Genomic DNA, 20,259 nt, shown 5'->3' with positions numbered 1-20,259 from the left:
CTCTCCCCCTCTCTCCCTCTCCCTCTCTCCCTCTCTCCCTCTCCCTTTACCTCTCTCTTCCTCTCTCTCCCTTTTCCTCTCTCCCCCTCTCTTTCTCTCTATCTCTCACACACAAATACATGCACACAAGTTTTCATTTGTTTAGACAGGATCTTTAAAAAAAAAAGATTTTATTTATTTTATGTGTATGAGTACACTGTAGCTGTTTTCAGACACACCAGAAGAGGGCATCGGATCCCATTATAGATGGTTGTGAGCCACCATGTGGTTTTTAGGAAATTGAACTCAGGACCTCAGGAAGAAGAGTCAGTGCTCTTTACTGCTGAGCTGTTTTCTCCAGCCCCAGCCAGGATCTTATTATATACCCTGTGGCTGGCCTTGAATTAGCAGTCCTCCTGCCTCAGCTCCCCTCTGCTGGAGTGACAGGAGTGCTCTCCCACTAGATTCTCACTCTTGTGTGCCAGTTGTTGGTTGCTCATTTAGCCTAGATTAAAAGAGGGTCAAAACTTGCATGGTAGGCTTTTAAGTCCTTTTCTCTGGGTCTTTTCAGAGCCTAAGTAAAGGTGGAGTCTAGTGGGAACAGGTGTGTTTGAGTGTCTGGTGAGATATAATCTTTTCAACAGAGAGGAAACAATACAGTTGTCATCAAAGCCAGACCAAAAACTTTCTGAAAGTTTCATTTTCTGTAAGGGGTCGAAAGTATTGTTGCTTTTTTTTTCTGGAGAAGACAAAGTGAACTCAAGTGGAGCTGGTGCCCCTCCTTCTTCTTCCCCTCCCTTTCCCCCTCCCCCTCCCTCTCCCCTTCCCTCTCTCGCTCCTGCCCCTCCCCTAGTACACAGCTAATGAACATTAGTAACAGCTGCTCCTCTTTGAGGCTTGGGAAAGTGCTGATGAAATCCTGTGGTTTTATTCATGACTTAAAATTTTTTTTTTAACTCTTTGCTTCCTAAATGCTTTGAAGAGTTTACGTGACTTTTCCAGCTTTCGATAATGGTCAAACCACTCAGCATGTTTGGAATTTGATTTGCCTTAAGTTTAAACTGCAAAGATAAACGTTAGTGCTTTTTCAAAAATTAGCTGATTTTCCCCATGGGTTTTGAGGAATTTAAAAAAAATGTTTTTTTCTCTTTCTCTCTCTTTTTCCCCCCTTGGCTTGCATAGAGAGCCTAGGCTGTCCTTGATCACATATATGCAGCGAGGGGATGACCTTGAACTCCTGACCCTCCTGCTTTGATCCTCAAGTGCTGAGGTTTTAGGTGTCAACTACCATACCCAGCTTTTAATGTTTTAGTAAACTCCTCCATCTCTTCTTCTGTCTTTGGCTTGTCCTCCTCTTGTTCCTCCTCTTCCTGTCTGCCTTAAACTCATTTGCCTCATTGCCAGTGCTGGGGACCAAGTCTAGGACCTCATACACACAAGACGACTGCCCTACTGCTAAGCCAGCCAGGCCCACACCTCTTCACTGAGACTTGTGTCAGAGGGCGTTTGCTGTCTTTTAGCATGGTCATGATTGACACTGGAAAGTTTAATGTGGGTTGTGTCTCTTATGGATACCCAGAGTCACATCTTGAACTTGCAGACATTGTGCTGATTTAAAATAAGAAAAGTGGGGTTAGAAAACACTTGATGATCACTTTGGCAAAACCTTGGATTTTTAAGTTTTCAGAAGAAAAAGCATATTAATTAACTATTCTTGTTGTTGTGGCCAAAAGCTTGACGACTTAGGGAGGAAGTTGGCTCACGCTGTGGGGGATCCCATCCACCATGGGAAAAAGGCATGGTGGGAAGAAAGGTCATACTATATCCATAGTAAGGAAGCAGAGGGCAGATAGGAAGTGGGGCTTACCACCCTCGTGACATACTTCCTCCTCCAGTGAGGCTCCACCTCTTGATACAACAACCTTCAAAAAATAGCACCAGCGGCTGTGGAATCTGATGTTTCAACATGTCAGCCTGTTGGGGGCGCTTTACATCTAAACCACAGAACAAGGGCATAGCGGATATTATACTCTTCCTTTTACAGAACTGCCCCCGGAGGGGAAAAAAAACAGAAACAAAACAACCAGTCAGCAGACTTCCTGTCTCCTTACACCAGTGGATCTCAACTTCCATAGAGGTTGTCTACATATCAGATATTTATATTGTGATTCATAACAGTAGCAAAATTACAGTTATGAAGTAGCAGCGAGATAATTTTATGGTTGGGTGTCACAAGAGCATGAGGAAATGTATTGAAGTGTTGCAGCATTAGGAAGGTTAGAACTGCTGCCTTAGACATGTCCTGCTGTGGAAAGGAGAGCATTTGAAGGTTTGGAGGAGCTGGAGAAGGGACCCCCGAGTTTATCATTTCATTTCAAATTTTATTTATTCATCTATCTATCTATCTATCTATCTATCTATCTATCTATCTGTGTGTGTGTGCTTTGACTGCATGTCTGGCACCCCAGGAGGCCAGAAGAGACTATCAGATCCCTTGGCAATGGAGTTTCTGATGATTCAGAGCCTCCATATCTCTACCTGTGTGTGTGGGGGGGGGGGAGGGGGACTGAGCAAAAAGTATCGTTAACCTCCCAGCCTCTGCTCCAGCCTGGGCTTTTTATACCATGCGAAGGCTGCATTCTCCTTCTGTTGCTCGTCCCTCCTCCAAACAGACACTCAGCTGAGAGGGGAAAAGCCTAACCTTCAGATGCATCTTGGGTATAGATGCCTGAAAAACCCAAAGCAGATTCACACATAGGCAAAACACTGAGAAAGTCTTTCTTCCCTGTCTCCCCAGGTTAACTTTGTGGCTTGCCAGCTCTTTGCCTTGTCTGCTGCTTTCTGGTTCAGAATCTACTTACATCCTGGTAAAGCCAGCCCTGAGGTCCGGCACACCTTGGCCACCATTTTGGGCATCTATTTTGTTGTGTTTTGTTTTGGTTGGTGAGTATACACCTCCTAAATTCTAATGTTTATTGCTTGGATGTTTTGTGATATTACTCTTGGTAAGAAATATATGACATTGTAAAATACCTCATGCATTGAAAAGATTGGTGAGATTGTGAATGTCGTAGAAATCTTAGTGTAAACCAATGGGGATGTTGTGGGAGCCTTCACTCAAGTTAAGGACTGGAGCCAACAATGAGGCTACCTGTTGAAAGTCTTTTTTTTTCCTTCTTAAGATTAGATCTCTACAGACCTCCTTGAGTCATATAGATGGAATGCTGTAAGGTTTAACTCTTCCCAACAGGGACCCTCCCTAATGTTTGCAGACGGTGTGTTTCTTGTCTTCCTGTTGGAGACTTGGTGTTAGTCCAAAGGTTTCAGGGCAGGTATCAGGGCTATGCGTCATTCTCTAACAGATGTGAGATTTAGCTTAGTGTGGAAACCTGCTAACACCAGGAGATTGCAAATACCTAGGCAGTGACACTCCTTAGGGTGCACTCTTTAGACAATAACATTTCTAGACGTGACTCTTCAAGGAAATTGTGAATTTGGTGAAGGTCCCACAATACTTTCACAAACCACTGGGAAAAGATGCACATTTCGAATCCGCCACTGTGTGACAAAGCCCTGGTATATAGGGAGTGGGATTTTGGTACTGGCACTTTGAAACTTAGAAAAATAGCTTTGAGACTTAAAAACAGAAAATCCACACAAAATAATTCTCTTTGGGCTTTCAATTTTATATGGATGTAAACCAGCTGTAAACATTCCCACTTACTGATTCCAGACATTCCTAGGGCTGCAACTTGTAAACTGTGTCCAGGTTTCCTGGTGTCTTTTTTGAGATACAGTGTTTTGATTCCGTAGAACAATAATTTGACTTATGTTCTCTCGTGAATTAACTGATTGCTTACTCTTTGGAATGGGTGGATGGGAGTGGGGTACCCAGGAGGTACGTCAGTATGTTTTAGCATCTTTCCTCCACCCCCCCCCTTTTTTTATATCTTAAAGGTATGCTGTACATCTCTTTGTGCTGGTGTTGATGTGTTATGGGGTCATGGTCACTGCAAGTGTATCCAACATTCACAGGTAAGATCCTGGGATAGAGTAGTGTACGGGAAGAATTTTGGAATCTTCTGGGGGAAATGTATTCCGATTGTTCCCCTAAGTGATGTGTCTAAGAGTCTCCAGGATGGAAGAGAATCGGGAGGATAGGAATCTTCCGGGAAAAGGATGTGGGAAAAAGATAAACATCTTTATGTAAAAAAGATACAAAGTGGAATTCAGTTGAAAGAGGGTTTATCTGTATTAGGCAGCCTCTAGCTGGGTCCAGCTTAGATGGTCACCGCACTGGACTACAATGCAGCTGTAGAAAGGAGTGCCCAGCAGAGGTACAGAATGACATGTGTGCACCTCAAAATGAATGTGTTGAATGAAGGAAGCCACCCACATTGTGTTTTAGAAAATACAAGGTAATCTGTGGTGGTAAGAGGATCAGAAGTTACTTGGCGTGGGGTGATGCTGGGACATGGGGAAAGAAGTGTGCCGGGGTGATGTGAGGCAAAGTGCACTCTCAAGTTTGGGTGCCATTTTCTGAGTGTTAGCGCATATCAAAACTCATTTCTTGTATTCTATGAATACGTAAATGTAGAACATAAGGAAAACTCTTCAGCAAGAAAGAGCAAGGTTTTGCTGTGATGTTTGCTTTTAAGGCACAGAAGTAGTTTTGCTCTTCCTTGTAGTCTGCAGGGTCCCATGGTCAGAAGATAGACCGGTGGTGTGTGTTTTTTTTACAGTGTCCGTCTTTCCTGTGGTCTGTCTGAAATCTCAGTGTTGATTTTGCCTTTTGTGGAGCCTAGAACATTATTGCTTTTTCAAGTTTCTTTTATTTAAAAGAAATGTATTTGGGAGGGCTGGAGAGAAGGTTCACGCAAGTTCAGTTCCTACTGTCCATGTGTGGTGCTCACACCTGCCTGTGACCTCTGAGGATTTCAGAGAACCCGGCTTCCCCTTCTGTCTTCCATGGGCACCTGCATTCACGTGCACACACAATTAAAAATGAAGTAACTCCTGAAGGATTTGTTTTATTTGTATTATGTGTGTGCCTGTGTGAGTTTATGTGTCCCGTGTGTATACAGATGCCTGAGGAGGGCACGGGATCCCCTGGGACCAGGGCTACAGGAGGTTACAAGCCCCATGGTGTAGATTCTGGGAATTGCACCTGGGTCTTCAGTCAGAGCAGCAAGAAATCTTAGTTGCTGAGCCGCCACTTCAGCCTCTAGTGTATTTTGGAAATATAAAGACTTTTATCTTTTGCTAATGATGCATTTTCAGTATTTAGAAAGACTCTTGGCACAGGCAAGACTAAAGGCTCAGTAAATATTTATGGAAGAGATGGCTGGGGTGCTTTGAAAAGATACTTTCAGGCCATGCATATTGGCATAGGCCTTCTTTAGTTCTGGCCCTGGGGAGGCAGAAGCAGGAGGATTTCTGTGAGGTGGAGGCCAGCCTGCTCTACATGATGCATTCCAAGACAGCCAGGGCTATGTAGAGAGTCCCTGTCAAAAGATGGGGTGGGGAGGAATAGAGGGATGGAGTGGGAGAGGTGGGGAGGGAGGGAAGGAGGGAGGGAGGGAGGGAGGGAGGGAGGGAGGGAGGGAGGAAGGGAGGGAGAGAGAGAGAGAGAGAGAGAAGGTGGACCTCCTGGTTTTCGGAGGCCACCTGATTAGTGAGGCCAGCACCACACATGTTAAAAACACGTTTATGTAACTTTTCAATATAAATTTGTAGTTATGATAAATTTTTGTTTTTGGAGGAAAGTCTTTTTTTTTTTAATAGACTTTTACACTTCATTAGTCTTCCAACTTTGTATTCAAATGAGCCCTGGGAGTGACTTCTAATCTCCCTCTCCTCGGTGCCTCTCCTAGAGAAGATAGCACCATTCTTTCTGGAGGAACATCAGGAAGTCCATTTTTCTAATTTGAGAAGGAAGATAATTTCTTTACACTATATGTATAATGCTTATAAGAGCCTTAAGAAGAGTCATGTTGTGGTGACGTGTGTGTGTGTGTGTGTGTGTGTGTGTGTGTGCCCGAGTGCATGTGTGATTGCTTGTCCTTTCTGTAACAGCATCTTGGTTAGGGGTGGCACTTTGCCAGTTACCTACCCACCAAAATCTGTCAGCACTCCCTCATACTTACATGACACTGGTAGGGCGCACTCTGGCTTTTAAAGGGTCATGTGAGCCCTTGTTCCACAGCGGCCAGAGTCTGGGAATGGGACATTCTAACTAAGGTGGAGCTGAGCCGTCCAGACCGTGACTTTCACCACAGCCGTGTTGTGGTAGCAGAACATTCTGCATGGGAGTGAAATGGGAGATGCCCAAACCCGTTCTTCCTCTCTCTGTTTGCTTGAATGCTTGCCAGTTTGCAGAAGTAGGGAGTGGTCCAGTTCCCAAAGGAAGAACTCCATGTAGCTCTAACTTGTGTCCCAAAGTTGTTTCCTCTGAGTTCCAGGGAGAGAACAAGAGGTTGGGGTTAGGAAATGTGAGATCTGAGTAGATGGGGGAGCCTCCCTGTGGATTAGCATTCCCCTTATTCCCACAAGGGGTGGAGTTTGTAAAAGTGTGGATGGGTTTCCTTCTTTTCTTTTTAATTAAAAACAGCTTGTAATTATTTCTGGTTGACTATAGATAACTCCGAGTGTGTGTGTGTGTGTGTGTGTGTGTGTGTGTGTGTGTGTGTGTGTGGTACATGCATGCATGGACAAGAGCAGAATATCAGATATCTTCCTTTGGTGCTAGACACCTCATTGCCTCGAGACAGTGTCTCTAACTGAAACTGGGAGGTCACAGTTTTTTGTCTGGGCTCTCCTTCCAGCAGGCTTCCAGGATCTGTCTCTCTCTGCCTGCAACTGCTAGGGTTACTGTCAAGGACAGCTGTGACCAGCTTTTTCCATGGGTGCTGGGGTTCAGAACTCAGGTCCTTATGCTTGCTATGCAAGCATCTTACACACTGAGCCATCTTCCCAGTTCCCTTGGATTAGGATTCTGAAGACAATGAGCTTATGATCCTATCTGAATCATTCTTCTTTTCATGTCCAGTGCTGAGAGGTCTATTTTGTGGTTGAGAAGAAATAAGGAGAGGGAGTGTTGACTGCTGCCTTCAATGAACCCATTTCTGGCCTAGCTGTTGCTCAGGGTATTTTGAGAGAGTTCTCAGGGTATAACCTCTGTTTTCATCCCAAGTTACAGTATTAGGCAGGAAACGCAGGTGTCAGTTTGCTCTTCTGGGACCAGCTTAGGCAGATCTTGTTTGTATCTTCAAGAATGTGGGCCTTGGGTGCTGGTGATGTAGTTAATTGATTCTGGAGCCCTTGCTTTGTGCTACATCCCATGCTAAGCTCTTTTTAGTGTGCTGCATTATCCTCAGTACATAGTGATTAATGTATCAGTTGATGTTTGATTTCATTGTTAACACAGTCCTTCTAAAACAAGTGTGTAGGATAGAGATTTTATTTTATTGTTTGAATTGAGCAAATGAATGCTTATGTAAAGAAGTGCAGGTAGAATATATATATATATTCTATTATATATATATATATTCTATATATATATATTCTATATATATATACATACATACATACACACATACATACACATATACACATATATATGTATATATACCCAGCCAGGTCAACATGAGAGAACACTACCAACTGTCCTGTCCCAATCTCTGTCACACTTCTTTTTCCAAAAATAACCACCCCGCCAGTTTCTCATACCACAGATTACTTTTATGAGTGCCGGGGTTTGCATTCTTATTATTTGTGTTCACAATATGTCTTTTCTGCACCACAGAGGATTCAGGTCTAGCCAGGGCAAGAATGGCCTGCCCTGGTTTGTTAGGATTCAATTCTTATCCCTGTTTTTGACAGCTGTGGTTTAGTTACAACCACTGCACTGAATCTGTTTACCCTGTAAGCCAGGGAAGAGACAGGTGTGGCTATAGTTGACCTGGTTCTACAAGAGTCTATTGCCTGAAGAATGTGCTTTGTATTTTTGTCTGATGCTCATGAACTTTCTAGAATGGAGGGAAATGGAAGCCAGGGGCAATGAGGCTTCCTCCCTCTCCTCCCGCTCTAGTTGCTCAGGGCATTTGTTCTTGGGCATTGTCTTTGTTGACTGTCTTCATGCTTAGGAGGGATTTGGGATGGATCCAAGGTAAGGAAAGCCTTTTGTATGGAGTCAGCGGACTATTCTTTATCTAGTGTGTTTTGCAAAGAAGTGCTTCCAGTTTTGAAGGCTTTAAAGTTTTTAGACCATGAACATAGAGCTCAGTGGTTTAACTCTCAGAGTAAAAGGTTGGGAATATTTTGCAATCTGAGCATTTTTGAGAACTGACATGACACTCAGTCTCTTCTCTTCTCTTCTCTTCTCTTCTCTTCTCTTCTCTTCTCTTCTCTTCTCTTCTCTTCTCTTCTCTTCTCTTCTCTTCTCTTCTCTTCTTTCCCCCTCCTCTCTCCCTTCCTCTCTCTCCCCCATCTCCCCCTCTCCCTCTCCCCCTCCCTTCCTTCTTCCTTTTATTGCAGAACATTTTTTTTGTTTGAGAACATTTCGGATTTTGACTTTTTGACTAAGCCTATTCGATTCTTGCTGTTTTCCTTTCTTCTTTCTGGTGATGCTGAGTAGCAGGCTCAGGTCTTTGTGCACAGTAGGCAAATGTCCAACCACTGCCTTTCAGCTGGACCATCGTCCTCCATAGCTAGGATGAAAGAGAACCTAATATCGTGTGATGCTTTATAGAACTCTTTATGCCCACTATCTGGATATACTCCTTACTTCACAACTCCCTGAGTTGACCTAGAATTCATGAGTTATTTTAATGTGAGTCTCAGTACAATTTAATGTCAGAATATTCATCCTCCCTGGTTTATGACATATGTTAGAAGTTAAAGCTTTTGGATTTATGTCTCTATCTGTTAGATTTAAAATGGTAAGCGTATTCATCTCTACAGTAGTCACTGGTACCCTCCCTACCCCCAATCCATGTGTCAGGCTCAGGGTTGAGATGCTCAAGATTCCAGTGAGTTTGGGAAGCAGACATTCATGTGGGTAATTTTAATTTGTTAGTGTTCTACATTAGCAGAATTCAAGCAGCTAAGCAGTGGCTTATGCTGGGCTAGGGGGACAGGTGTGATGTGATATGGAGGATGCTATAGAGAAGCAAGACCAATACAAAATGCATACACATCCAGACATGATGGTGTATGCCTTTAATCCTGGCACTTGGGAGGCAGAGCCAGAGGCAAATAGATCTCTGTGAGTTCCAGGCCAATCTGGTTTACATAGAATGAGTTCCATGCCAGTTACAGTTACAGAGTTACAGGGTGAGACCCTGTGTAAGCACATACACACACACACACACACACACACACACACACACAAGAGAGAGACAGAGACAGAGACAGAGACAGAGAGGAGAGGTATAGCAGAAAGAGAGAGCAGGGAGAGAGACAGAGAGAGATGATAGACAGAGACACAGAGAGAGACAGGCACAGAAATACAGGAGACACAGAGAGACAGACAGAAAGACAGAAAATGACACAGAGAGACAGACGTACACATGTAAAAAGGGGACTTTATTGGGTTGGCTTATATGATAGAAGCTGAGTACTACAACAGTAGCTGTCTGCTAGAAAGTTAGAACACTGTAGTTCCTTAGTCCAGGGATTATCTTCTTCTTCTTCTTCTTCTTCTTCTTCTTCTTCTTCTTCTTCTTCTTCTTCTTCTTCTTCTTCTTCTTCTTCTTCTTCTTCTTCTTCTTCTTCTTCTTCTTCTTCTTCTTCTTCTTCTTCTTCTTCTTCTTCTTCTTCTTCTCCTCCTCCTCCTCCTCCTCCTCCTCCTCCTCCTCCTTCTTCTTCTTCTTCTTCTTCTTCTTCTTCTTCTTCTTCATTAGTATTTTCTTCATTTACATTTCCAATGCTATCCCAAAAGTCCCCCATACTCCCCCCCCACCGCCCTACCCACCCACTCCCACTTCTTGGCCCTAGTCCAGGGATTTTGACAGCTCAGAAGTCATTATCTGGCACTAAAGCTTGGAGCTCCTTGGGTACTGAGCCCACATTGGAAAACTGAAAAAAAAATAGAGTCTGATGATATCTGCCCATGCTCAGAGGTAAGCAGCTAGTGCTGGAGAGATGGCTCAGCAGTTAAGAGCACTGGCTGCTTTTTCAGAGGACCCAGGTTCAATTCCCAGCACTCACACGGTGGCTCACAGCTGCCTGTAATGCTAGTTCCAGGGAGTTGGATGCTCTTTGGCCTGTGTAGGCACTGTACATACTTGCTGCACAGATGGAGTCTGGGTAAGAAAAGATAAAGGGCCCAGAGGAATGGGAGGAAAGGGGAGATGGGATAGATGAGAACTCAAGACTTTGTGAACAGTCATTTGCAGAGGGTGAAAGAGAGGACAAAGAGAGCGTTTGTTGAGCACCTTGCTGTTCTATACATTAATCCGGTCTCTTGTGTTTTGGGTTTCAGGTATTCCTTTTTTGTAGCCATGGGCTACCTTACGATATGCCACATCAGCCGCATATACATCTTCCACTATGGAATTCTCACTACAGATTTTTCTGGGTGAGTATCTCAGTTGGAAGTGGGAGTGTTTAACTGATGACCTTGACTAGGTCTCTCAGGGTCCATAAACACCAAGTACACATTAAGGATAATCATGCCCAGCTAAATCACAGCGAGGCACCGCAGTAATGAAGGTGAGGTTAAAAATGTACTTGTTCTGTACTGTTAACTCTGTACAATCATAAGGAGGTCACAGAAGGTAGCAAGAAGGTACAACCCAGGAGCCTCAGGGCCCTCCCATTCCTCCTTTCAGTCTTCTTGGAACAGAGTTAGGCATATGATTATGCCTTGTCCACAGTCACTTTGGTTAGTACAATGGCAGGGCTTGTAAACACTAAAGATTATACTGTGTTTCTGGTTTCAGTGTTTCTAGTGCTGTAATGAAACACCGTGACCAAAAAGCTGATTATTGAAGAAAAGGTGAATTTGCATTACACTTCCAAATCACAGTTCATCATCAAAGGAAGTCAGGACAGGAACCAAGCAGGATAGGAACCTGGAGGCAGGAGCTGATGCAGAGGCCCTGGAGGGGCACTGCTTACTGGGTGCTCCACATGCCTTGCTCAGCCTGCTTTCTTATAGAAGCAGGGCCACCACTCCAGGGATGGCATCACCCAGAATGGACTGGGCTCTCTCCTATCAATCACTAATTAAGAGAATATCTTACAGCTGAATATTATGGAGGTATTTTCTTAATTGAGCTTCCCTCTTCTCAGATGATGTTAGCTTGTGTCAAATTGACATAAAACTTTACAGCACACTTCCTTTATATGTTTGTATATGCTCGCCCCAGGGAGTGGCACTGTTAGGAGGTGTGGCCTTGTTTGAGTAGGTGTGTCACTGTGGGTGTGGGCTTTAAGACCTTCATCCTAGCTGAGAAAGAAAAATATAAAATATATGGTTTGTGTTTTAAGGGGCACCAGGAAGTGAAATGGAGCTGAATCCTGGGTTCAAGGATATTAATATGAATTAAGGGAGCAGTGACCTTGGAGCAAGATCCCACCCATCTAAATTTAGGTTGAGGCATGGTAGTGCAAGCCTTTAATCCAAGGAGGCAAAGCAGAGCAAGATCTAGGTGAAGAAAAACTTAAATCCAGGCAGGCATGCTGCCAGAGGATCTGAGAGTTCTACATCTTCATCTGAAGGCTGCTAGCAGAATACTGACTTCCAGGCAGCTAGGATGAGGGTCTTAAAGCCCATGCCCACAGTGACACACCTATTCCAACAAGACCACACCTATTCCAACAAGGCCATACCTATCCCAACAGGGCCACACCTTCTAATAGTGCCACTCTCTGGAGCGAGCATAGACACACTGTTACAGTGTTTCCTCTCTTTAAAAGATTTTAAAGATGTATTTGTGTGTGTGTGGTCTCTGTGTGTCATCTGTGTGGGCATGTGTGTGTCTGTGAGTATGTGTGACTTGGCTGCAATGCTGGTGGAAACCAGAAGAGGACATTAGATTCCTGGAGCTGGAGCTATAGAGGGTTATAAATAAATTTCATCTGTTACTAGTTAATCATGCATAGTAGCTGACAAATCTCAATGTCCTAATGCCTTTTAGCACCCTTTGGCTGTACTGCACCCATGATTCCACTTCTAGATCCCCTTAACTTCTGCCAACTACTAGAGAAATCCCCTATGACTTGGTGGGCCCTCTGGTACATATTAGCTTCCTGGTACAGACCATTGCTGATTCTGTGTCATGGAGAGATGGTGCAGAGAGCCCAAACCTACTCCATCTTGGGACCAGCATCCATCTTAAAATAGAAAAGCCCAAGAAATTGACCTGCAGCTTAACCCAAGCTATGCCCAAGGACCAGGAAGGATCTCACAGCTTGCCCTCGGCCAGAGTTACTCTCTAACTACTTCCTAACTAATCAAAGATTAGTTTGATTGTTTCAGATGTACTTCCTGATCACTGTGATTGTACACCGTCTTGCTTTAGAGCGCCCACCTGTCGGCTTACAATAGTCATTCAATTAGATGCTTGCCAAGATGGTCACCCCCTCATTTGTTCCCATTTCCTATGAAAAACTTGTCCTGATGAAACTTTGGGGCTACTTCACTAAACTGTCCTGTGGGTCGACAGTGGGTAGGCCCAAACTCCAGTTTATAATAAAGAGGCCCTAATGTGATTACATCAGAGACGGCTCCTTGGTGGTCTTTGGGGGTTCATGAACGCTTCCTGGCATAGCAGTACAGTCGGTAAAGTGCTTACCTGCAAGCACAAGGACCCAACTTTATCCATAGAACCCACATAAGGAAGCCAAGTGTGGTGGTACAAGTGTATGATTCCATTGCTGGGAAAATGGAGTCAAGCAGGGCTAACTGGCTTGTTCAGTATGACTTGCTCAGCCTGGGGCTCTCTGGCCAGACAGCCCAGCCTACTTGGAAAGTTCCAGGTTCTGAGAGACCCTGTCTCGAATAACTAGGATAGCCCTTGAGGATCAACACCCAAGGTTGTTGTCTGACCTCCACAAGTGCACATGTCCCTGCATAAACACACACACACACATACACACACACACACACACCACACACACACACACCACACACTACTGTTCATCTTAGTTCAAGAACAGCTTTCTATGACTCTGGTGGAGTTGAGGCAGGCTCGTTCCTGGCGACTCTTGGTCTTCTGTTAGGAATTCCTCAGGAACTGGACTCTGTTCGGTACATGCAGCATGGATCAGAACCTGAGCTAGATTGCATCTGGTTCCACGAATCCTTGGTGAATAGGCCTTGCTCTAAGCGGAGGGAAATAAATAAATTAATATAAACCATAATGCTGTCGAGTATGAAGTGTTTAAAACATTAACTAAAGGAAGGTTATTTCATCGATGTTAAATAAGGTTGAGATTTGGAACTAGCCGAAATGTATGAAGTAAGCGGTGTTTGTAACTAGCCTTAAGGAAGTGTAAATAGCCTCACGTAAACAGCCGCATGGGAAACCACAGTGTCTGCGATCAGTAATGGTAAGGGTCAAGATCCATGGTCAAACTGATTAGCTTCAGAGTCACCTAGGAGATCGGTGAGCTACACCTCTTGCCGTGTCTAGATAGTGTTTGCAGAGAATTAGCTGATGGGCTAGGATCCACCCTGAATATGGGCAACAGTGTCTCATGGGATGAGGGGTCCTCACGCAGTAATGGGTAAGAGGAGGAAGCCTGCTGACACCTACCTTCTCTATCTCTGCTTCACGGCCTCCATGATGTGAGTCCTTCCTGTTGTGATGGGCTGACTCCTCTGTGCTCTGAGCAAGATAATTCTTCTTCTATGAAGGTTGTTTCCATTGGATATTTGGTCACAACATCAGGAAAAGTTAGCTAAATCAGTAGGACTGGGCGACTGGAATGTGACTCATTCGTGGGTTCAATGAAAAAACTGTAGAGAGGTATTCCCATGAGTGTCAAGCATGCAGTTATCAGCAAAGGGGTGGAAAGCCTGCAGCCTGGAGCGAGAGTGCTGTCTTTTGAGGAAGTTGAGCATCTTGAAGGTATGGATGGTACAGCTTTCATGAGTCCGTGCAGTTCAAGTGTGGATGGATGCTAGGTCAGCTGAGTGATGCCTAGAATACAATCAACAATCCTATAAAACATTGTAGCTCACTTCTGAGAACTTGTAAGTTGGGTCACAAAACTGCCCAACACGAGAAGGCTCTGGAAGGCAAAATGTGCCCTGTTTAAGGACCTGCTATATTTAAATCTTCAGGATCACCATCTGGTCACAGACTCTCTGTTCTTCAGTCCTTCCTACCTCTGGACCCCTGATGACTTTCTGCTTCCTGTTTCACCTGCGTGTGTCTGTCTTGTCCTCAAACCATGAAATGCTTCCTCAATTATCCCAAAATCAGTTAAACACTGATTTTTATTTTTACTTTTTTAAATGATGCGTGTTGCTTGTAAACCTTGGAAAATAGAGGAGCAATAAAGGCCACAAAATAGCCAGAATGTTTTATCATTAATGGAGTAGTACTCAGCTATTAAAAACAATGAATTTATGAAATTCTTGGACAAATGGATGTATCTGGATGATATCATCCTTAGTGAGGTAACCCAATCACAAAAGAAGCCATTAGATATGCACTCACTGATAAGTGGATATTAGCCCAGAAACTTAGAACACCCAAGATACAATTTGCAAAACACAAGAAAATCAAGACGAGAGAAGACTAATGGGTGGATACTTCATTCCTCCTTAGAATAGGGAACAAAATACCCATCAAAGGAGTTACAGAGACAAAGTTTGGAGCTAAGACGAAAGGATGGACTATCCAAAGACTACCCCACCTGGGGATCCATCCCATAATCAGCCACCAAACCTAGACACTATTGCATATGCCAGCAAGATTTTGCTGAAGGAACCCTGGTATAGCTATCTTTTGTGAGGCTATGCCAGTGCCTGGCAAATACAGAAGTGGATGCTCACAGTCATCTAGAAGATGGAACACAGGACCCCCAATGGAGAAGCTAGAGAAAGCACACAAGGACCTGAAGGGGTTTGCAACCCTATAGGTGGAACAACAATATGAACTAACCAGTACCCCCAGAGTTCATGTCTCTAGCTGCATATGTAGCAGAAGATGGCCTAGTTGATCATCACTGGAAGAGAGGCCCCTTGGTATTGCAAACTTTATATGCCCCAGTACAGGGGAATGCCAGGGCCAAGAAGTGGGAGTGAGTGGGTAGGAGAGCAGGGCAGGGGGAGGGTATAGGGAACTTTCGGGATAGTATTTGAAATGTATATAAAGAAAATATCTAATTAAAAAAAAGGACTGGAGAGATGGCTTAGCAGTTAAGAGCACTGACTGCTCTTTCAGAGGACCAGGCACACACAGTTGATTCCTGCCACCCACACAGCAGCTAGCAAATATTTATAGGCCACCAGACACATACATGGTATACAGATATACACACAGGCAAAATACCCATACATATAAAAAATAAAATAAATAAATATTTTAAAATTTTTAGTGGGAATCACTACTGCTTATAGAGTTTATTTTCTTCTTTATGTTTTGGCTTCACTCTGGAGTCCTACAAAGAAGGGCTCTAGACCCTTAATAGGTAGGTGTTCCATAAATGAGTGTATAAAATACTTCACTCAGGTTGGAGAGATGGCTCAGCAGTTAAGTACACTGGCTGTACTTCCAGAGGGCCTGGGTGTGATTCCCAGGGTCCCCCACATAGCAGCTCACACACTTGGAGCTCCAGTCTCAGGGGATCGGATGTTCTTTTCTGGACTTCCTGGGTACCAGGCTTGCACTTGGTACATGGAAATACCTGCAAGAAAAACACTGTACATATAAAATAATAATTAAAAAACCCTTTATTCTGTTTTTCAATGTTTTTGGGAGACTTATCAAATATAACAGTTGGGATATTAACCAAACTTTTTTTCCTTTTATTGAAAAGAAACTTCTCTTTCATGCAATACATCCTGATTACAGCTTTTTTCCTCTGCTCCTTCCAGTTCCCCCACCCCCACCCCAGCCTCCCCTCTGATCCAGACCCATCTCCTCTCTGTCTCACACTAGAACACAAACAGGCTTCTAAGGGATAACAACAACACAAAATAAAATATAAAAATATAATAAAATAAAACATAAATCAACCCATTAGAACTTCACACAGAGCAAACAAACAGAAGGAGAAGAGCCCAAGAGAAGGCACGAGAAATAGAGATTCACTCGTTCAAACACTCAGGAATCCCATAAAAAAACACGAAACCAGAATCCAGAATATATCTGCATAGGACACTCTTTCTCCTCTCCTACAGTATTCTCTGGGCCCTGATGATCTGATGTAGAAATTCCACACAGGGCTGAGTGTCGAACAACTAGCTTTCACTTAAAAATCTATATTACCTATTTCTTGTGTATATCTTTTGAGGCAGGAAATGCACATTACTTGATTTACGCAGCAATTTAGTGCCACCAACAGGGCAGGCACAATGCCAGCAGTCTGGGTATTACCAAGCTCATTAAATTGTCACCATGCTGGTGACAGTCAGGTCTAAGATTCCTTCCTTATTGGCTGGCTATCCTTGCCACAATTTTAACCCCTTTCAAGTCTCTGTCTATACTTGCCAGAGGGATGGTCTACAAAGGGGCAGTGACCCAGAACTGCCACAGTGTTTCTTCCCTTGGTGCTATCTCCTACCCATACTATGCGATTCATAAAAGTTTAGTGCCTCACATGCTGGTCTAGCTCATTCCTTTAGGCTTGGATTAATCCTCTACTAGAAGATCTTTTGCTCTCTTTGACAGCCATTAACTTGGTTATTTAAAAGTACCTAACTAAAAACCACTTGTTCACTTCCCTGTCCTGGTGGCCACCCTCTGTAGCTTCTCCACCTGACCCCTGTCCCTGTCATGCAGTAGTCTGGGTAACAAGAGAATTGTCACCTGGGTGTCACAGGCTGGGGTTGCTATTGCCTGTTAATCATATTTACCAAGTCCATTTATATAGACTGCAAGTGCTGTTGTTGATAGCTGTGGACATTTTTATCAGCTGTGTTATGAGTGTCTGTAAAAGGAATTGTAAATTCTTGTTAGCTTGTATAAAAGATACAATCCAGGTATTTTAGTTACAAGCTGTAAGCTTAGATGGGGCAGGGTCTGGAGCTATTCTAATTTACATCCCAGGTGTTTGTCCCTTGTTACTTGCTGGTTTTCCTGATCATGTGCTCACAGTCCATCTCCTCGTTATGGTGGCTTCCTGCTCATTTCATCTCCTCTCTCTACCTGCAATGCCCAGCCAGGAAACTGAAAACGTGCCTACCTCTATTTACTGCCCAATCACAGACTTTAGCCTTTTATTGATCAATAAACTTGGGAAGCAAGGAACATAGCATCATTTGGTACACATGAGGATCTCCTCATCAGTGGGCAATCAGAGCTTGGGGACCAGTACTTAGCATTTGAACACATAGCAGTATTATACCTACCCCCTCCACGTGTCGTCTGTGATTTCCACCCTGGTTTATTCCAGTTGTGCTAATGTATGTCTGTTAGAGCCTTCCTGGGAAACTGAACAACAGGGATAACTATGTGTGTGTGAGTGTGTGTGTGCACACACACACACAAACACACACATTAAGGGATTTAATAAGAGAATTGTCTCATGTTATTGGAAAGACCAAGAAGTCCCACCTGAAGTTGTAACTCCCAGGCTGAGGCTGATGGTAATCAGGCTCAGGGGCTGCTGCTGTATCTCAGAGCCTGTGCTGGCTAGATTTATGACAACTTGACACAAGCTAGAGTCAGTGGAGAGGAGAAATACTCAATTGAGAAAATGCCTCTATAAGATCAGGTTGTAGGCAGGCCTGTAGAGCATTTTCTTAATAAGTGATTGACATAGGAGAGTCCAGCCAATTGTGGGCAGGGACACCCTGGGGAAGGCGGTCTGGGGTTCTATAAGAAAGCAGGCTATACAAGCTTTGGAGAGCCAAGAGTAAGCAGCACCTCTCCATGGCCTCCGCATCAGCTCTTGCCTCCAGGTTCCTGCCCTACTTGAGTTCCTGTGCTGACTCCCTTCGATGATGAACATCAACATGGAAATGTAAGCCAAATAAACCCCTCTCCTCCCAAAGTTGTTTTGGGTCATGGTGTTTTGTCGCAGCAGTAGAATCCCTGACGGGGTCAGAGCTGAAGGCCCAAGAACCTGGAGTTCAGAGGTCTGAAGGGAGAAGATGGATGTTGGAGCACAGAATTAGAAGGAGAGTTCACACATGACTGTTTGTCCTGGCCAGGCCTGCAGTGACCTGGACCATACCACCAGGGATCCCGGTGAGGACAGAGATTCTTCACTTACGATATTGATTCTCAACACCCTCAAACGCATATCCAAAAGGACAGTTAACTATCTCAGGTTACATAGAAGCTGAGTGCAGGTGTGTGTGTGTGTATATATGTATATACAAATATATATATATATAATATATATAAATGTGTGTATATGTATAAATGAAAGTAAATAAATATGGATATATTGATATGAAAGGAGAGATAGCGGTTTGCTTAAAACCAGCTTAGGGACTTTGGAAAGCCACTGAAGGAAGTTTAGTATATTAAAAATAATGACTGTTGAATTGACTGTGGAAGAGGCTGCTGGGAGCATTAGAGAACACTGCAAATATCAAAGTTTCTTTGCTCAGATTACTTTGCAAGCACCCTTTATTTCAAACCTCCCTCTAGCATTAAATAATGCTAGAGGAAATGACCCTAGAGATATCAGATGGACTTTCATCATGATGATATCATGAGCCACCGTTGTGTAGGAAAGCTACAAGCCAAGGAAAGGCCTTGGTCCTGCATCGAAGGCTCCTTCATTCATTATTCAGCAGGCATAGACTGGGAAGTCTGTGTATAGCAGGCACAGATGACACGCACAGGAATGGGCACAGCTGCAGAACAGCTGTCCACTCAGCCTGAGCCTCCATCCTCCTTCCCAAATAGAATCTTTGCAGATGTGATCAATCAAGATGGGGTGACCGTGAGTTAATATATGTGCTTTGGATGCAGTCTGACTGGTGTCTTTGTAAGAGGGCCTGGGTAGATAGACCTAGTCACACATAGAGGGAAGACAACTGTGTGAAGGTGGAGGTAGAAATTACAGGTGTAGCCCGAGTCCAGTTAGGGTGAGAATTGTTGTCAACCAGCCGAAGTCAGGAAGAAGCATAGGGCAGGTTGCCCCGCTGAGCCTCCAGAAAGAGCCACCACCGTGCACATCTGATTAGCACTGGACTTTTGCATTGCGTGAGAAGTGTGAATTTAAAAATTGGAACCCAAATTTCATTTTTGTAAGCCATCTGACGGTGTGGCAATTTGTTTTAGCAGCTTGAGGCAACTCATACACATTGATTCATGGTTCTGTAGCTTTGGATGGGTCAGCACCCATCTCCTGCTCCTGACTGTGTTCGATAACAGCACTTCACCATTCATGTCTGGGATGCTCTTCTTCTACCTCTTCCCCCATCTGTCTTGTTACCATCATACATTTTCCTCCTTTTCTTTTTCTTTCTCTGCCCCACCCTATCCCACCCCAGACCATCTTGCTATGTATTCCAGGCTGGTTTCTTCTCCATAGCATAAACTGAGTTTGAACTCTCTCAGATATATGTTGGGTTTATGGGTATGCATCGTACATATGGCGTCATTTGCTTCACTTTTAGTATGCTCAGAATCATGGAAAGTTACTAGAAGAGGAAATTTAAGGGCATTTGGGGAAAACAATCATGTGCGTGCACCCCAGGGCTGGGGCTGTGTTTGCCTAGGAAGAAGGTGCAAATTAGCTGCTGTCTCTTTCTGCAAGCTGAGGCTTGGTGAATTTCCTAAAGTGGTGTGTATTTTGTGGCTTCTTTTCTTTCTTTCTTTCTTTCTTTCTTTCTTTCTTTCTTTCTTTCTTTCTTTCTTTCTTTCTTTCTTTCTTTCTCTCTCTCTCTCTCTCTCTCTCTCTCTCTCTCTCTCTCTCTCTCTCTCTCTCTCTCTCTCTCTCTCTCTCTTTCTTTCCTGTAAGAAATCTCTGGAGGTTACACACACCAAACTGCTGAGTGTTCAGCTTGCAAGTAAGTGCTTGGGGAGCAGAAACAAAGGTGCACCTGGGACTTGGAGGTTGTCGTGACTCAGTTTTCTGATGGCTAAGGGACAGTGCTATCTACTACATGGAGGTTTGATTGTTTCTAGCTTATGTGTTTGT

General features: G+C 43.9%; 1 protein-coding gene across 1 annotated transcript in view; it reads left to right on the top strand.

The window, feature by feature from the left end:
• The window catches only part of Mboat1 (membrane bound glycerophospholipid O-acyltransferase 1), a 108,367-nt gene that overhangs the window by 54,359 nt on the left and 33,749 nt on the right, over positions 1-20,259 (top strand). The window contains exons 2-4 of the mRNA XM_021180393.2: positions 2,777-2,922; positions 3,937-4,014; positions 10,463-10,558. Of these exons, the coding sequence (XP_021036052.1) occupies positions 2,777-2,922; positions 3,937-4,014; positions 10,463-10,558 (320 nt within the window). The remainder of the gene's footprint in view (positions 1-2,776; positions 2,923-3,936; positions 4,015-10,462; positions 10,559-20,259) is intronic.

Source organism: Mus caroli, unplaced genomic scaffold (assembly GCF_978045245.1).
Source record: "Mus caroli unplaced genomic scaffold, Mus_caroli_1 scaffold_15, whole genome shotgun sequence".
Taxonomy (NCBI): Eukaryota; Metazoa; Chordata; class Mammalia; order Rodentia; family Muridae; genus Mus; species Mus caroli.
The sequence above is the reverse complement of the archived record's forward strand: the minus strand, read 5'-3'. Positions and strand labels throughout refer to the sequence as shown.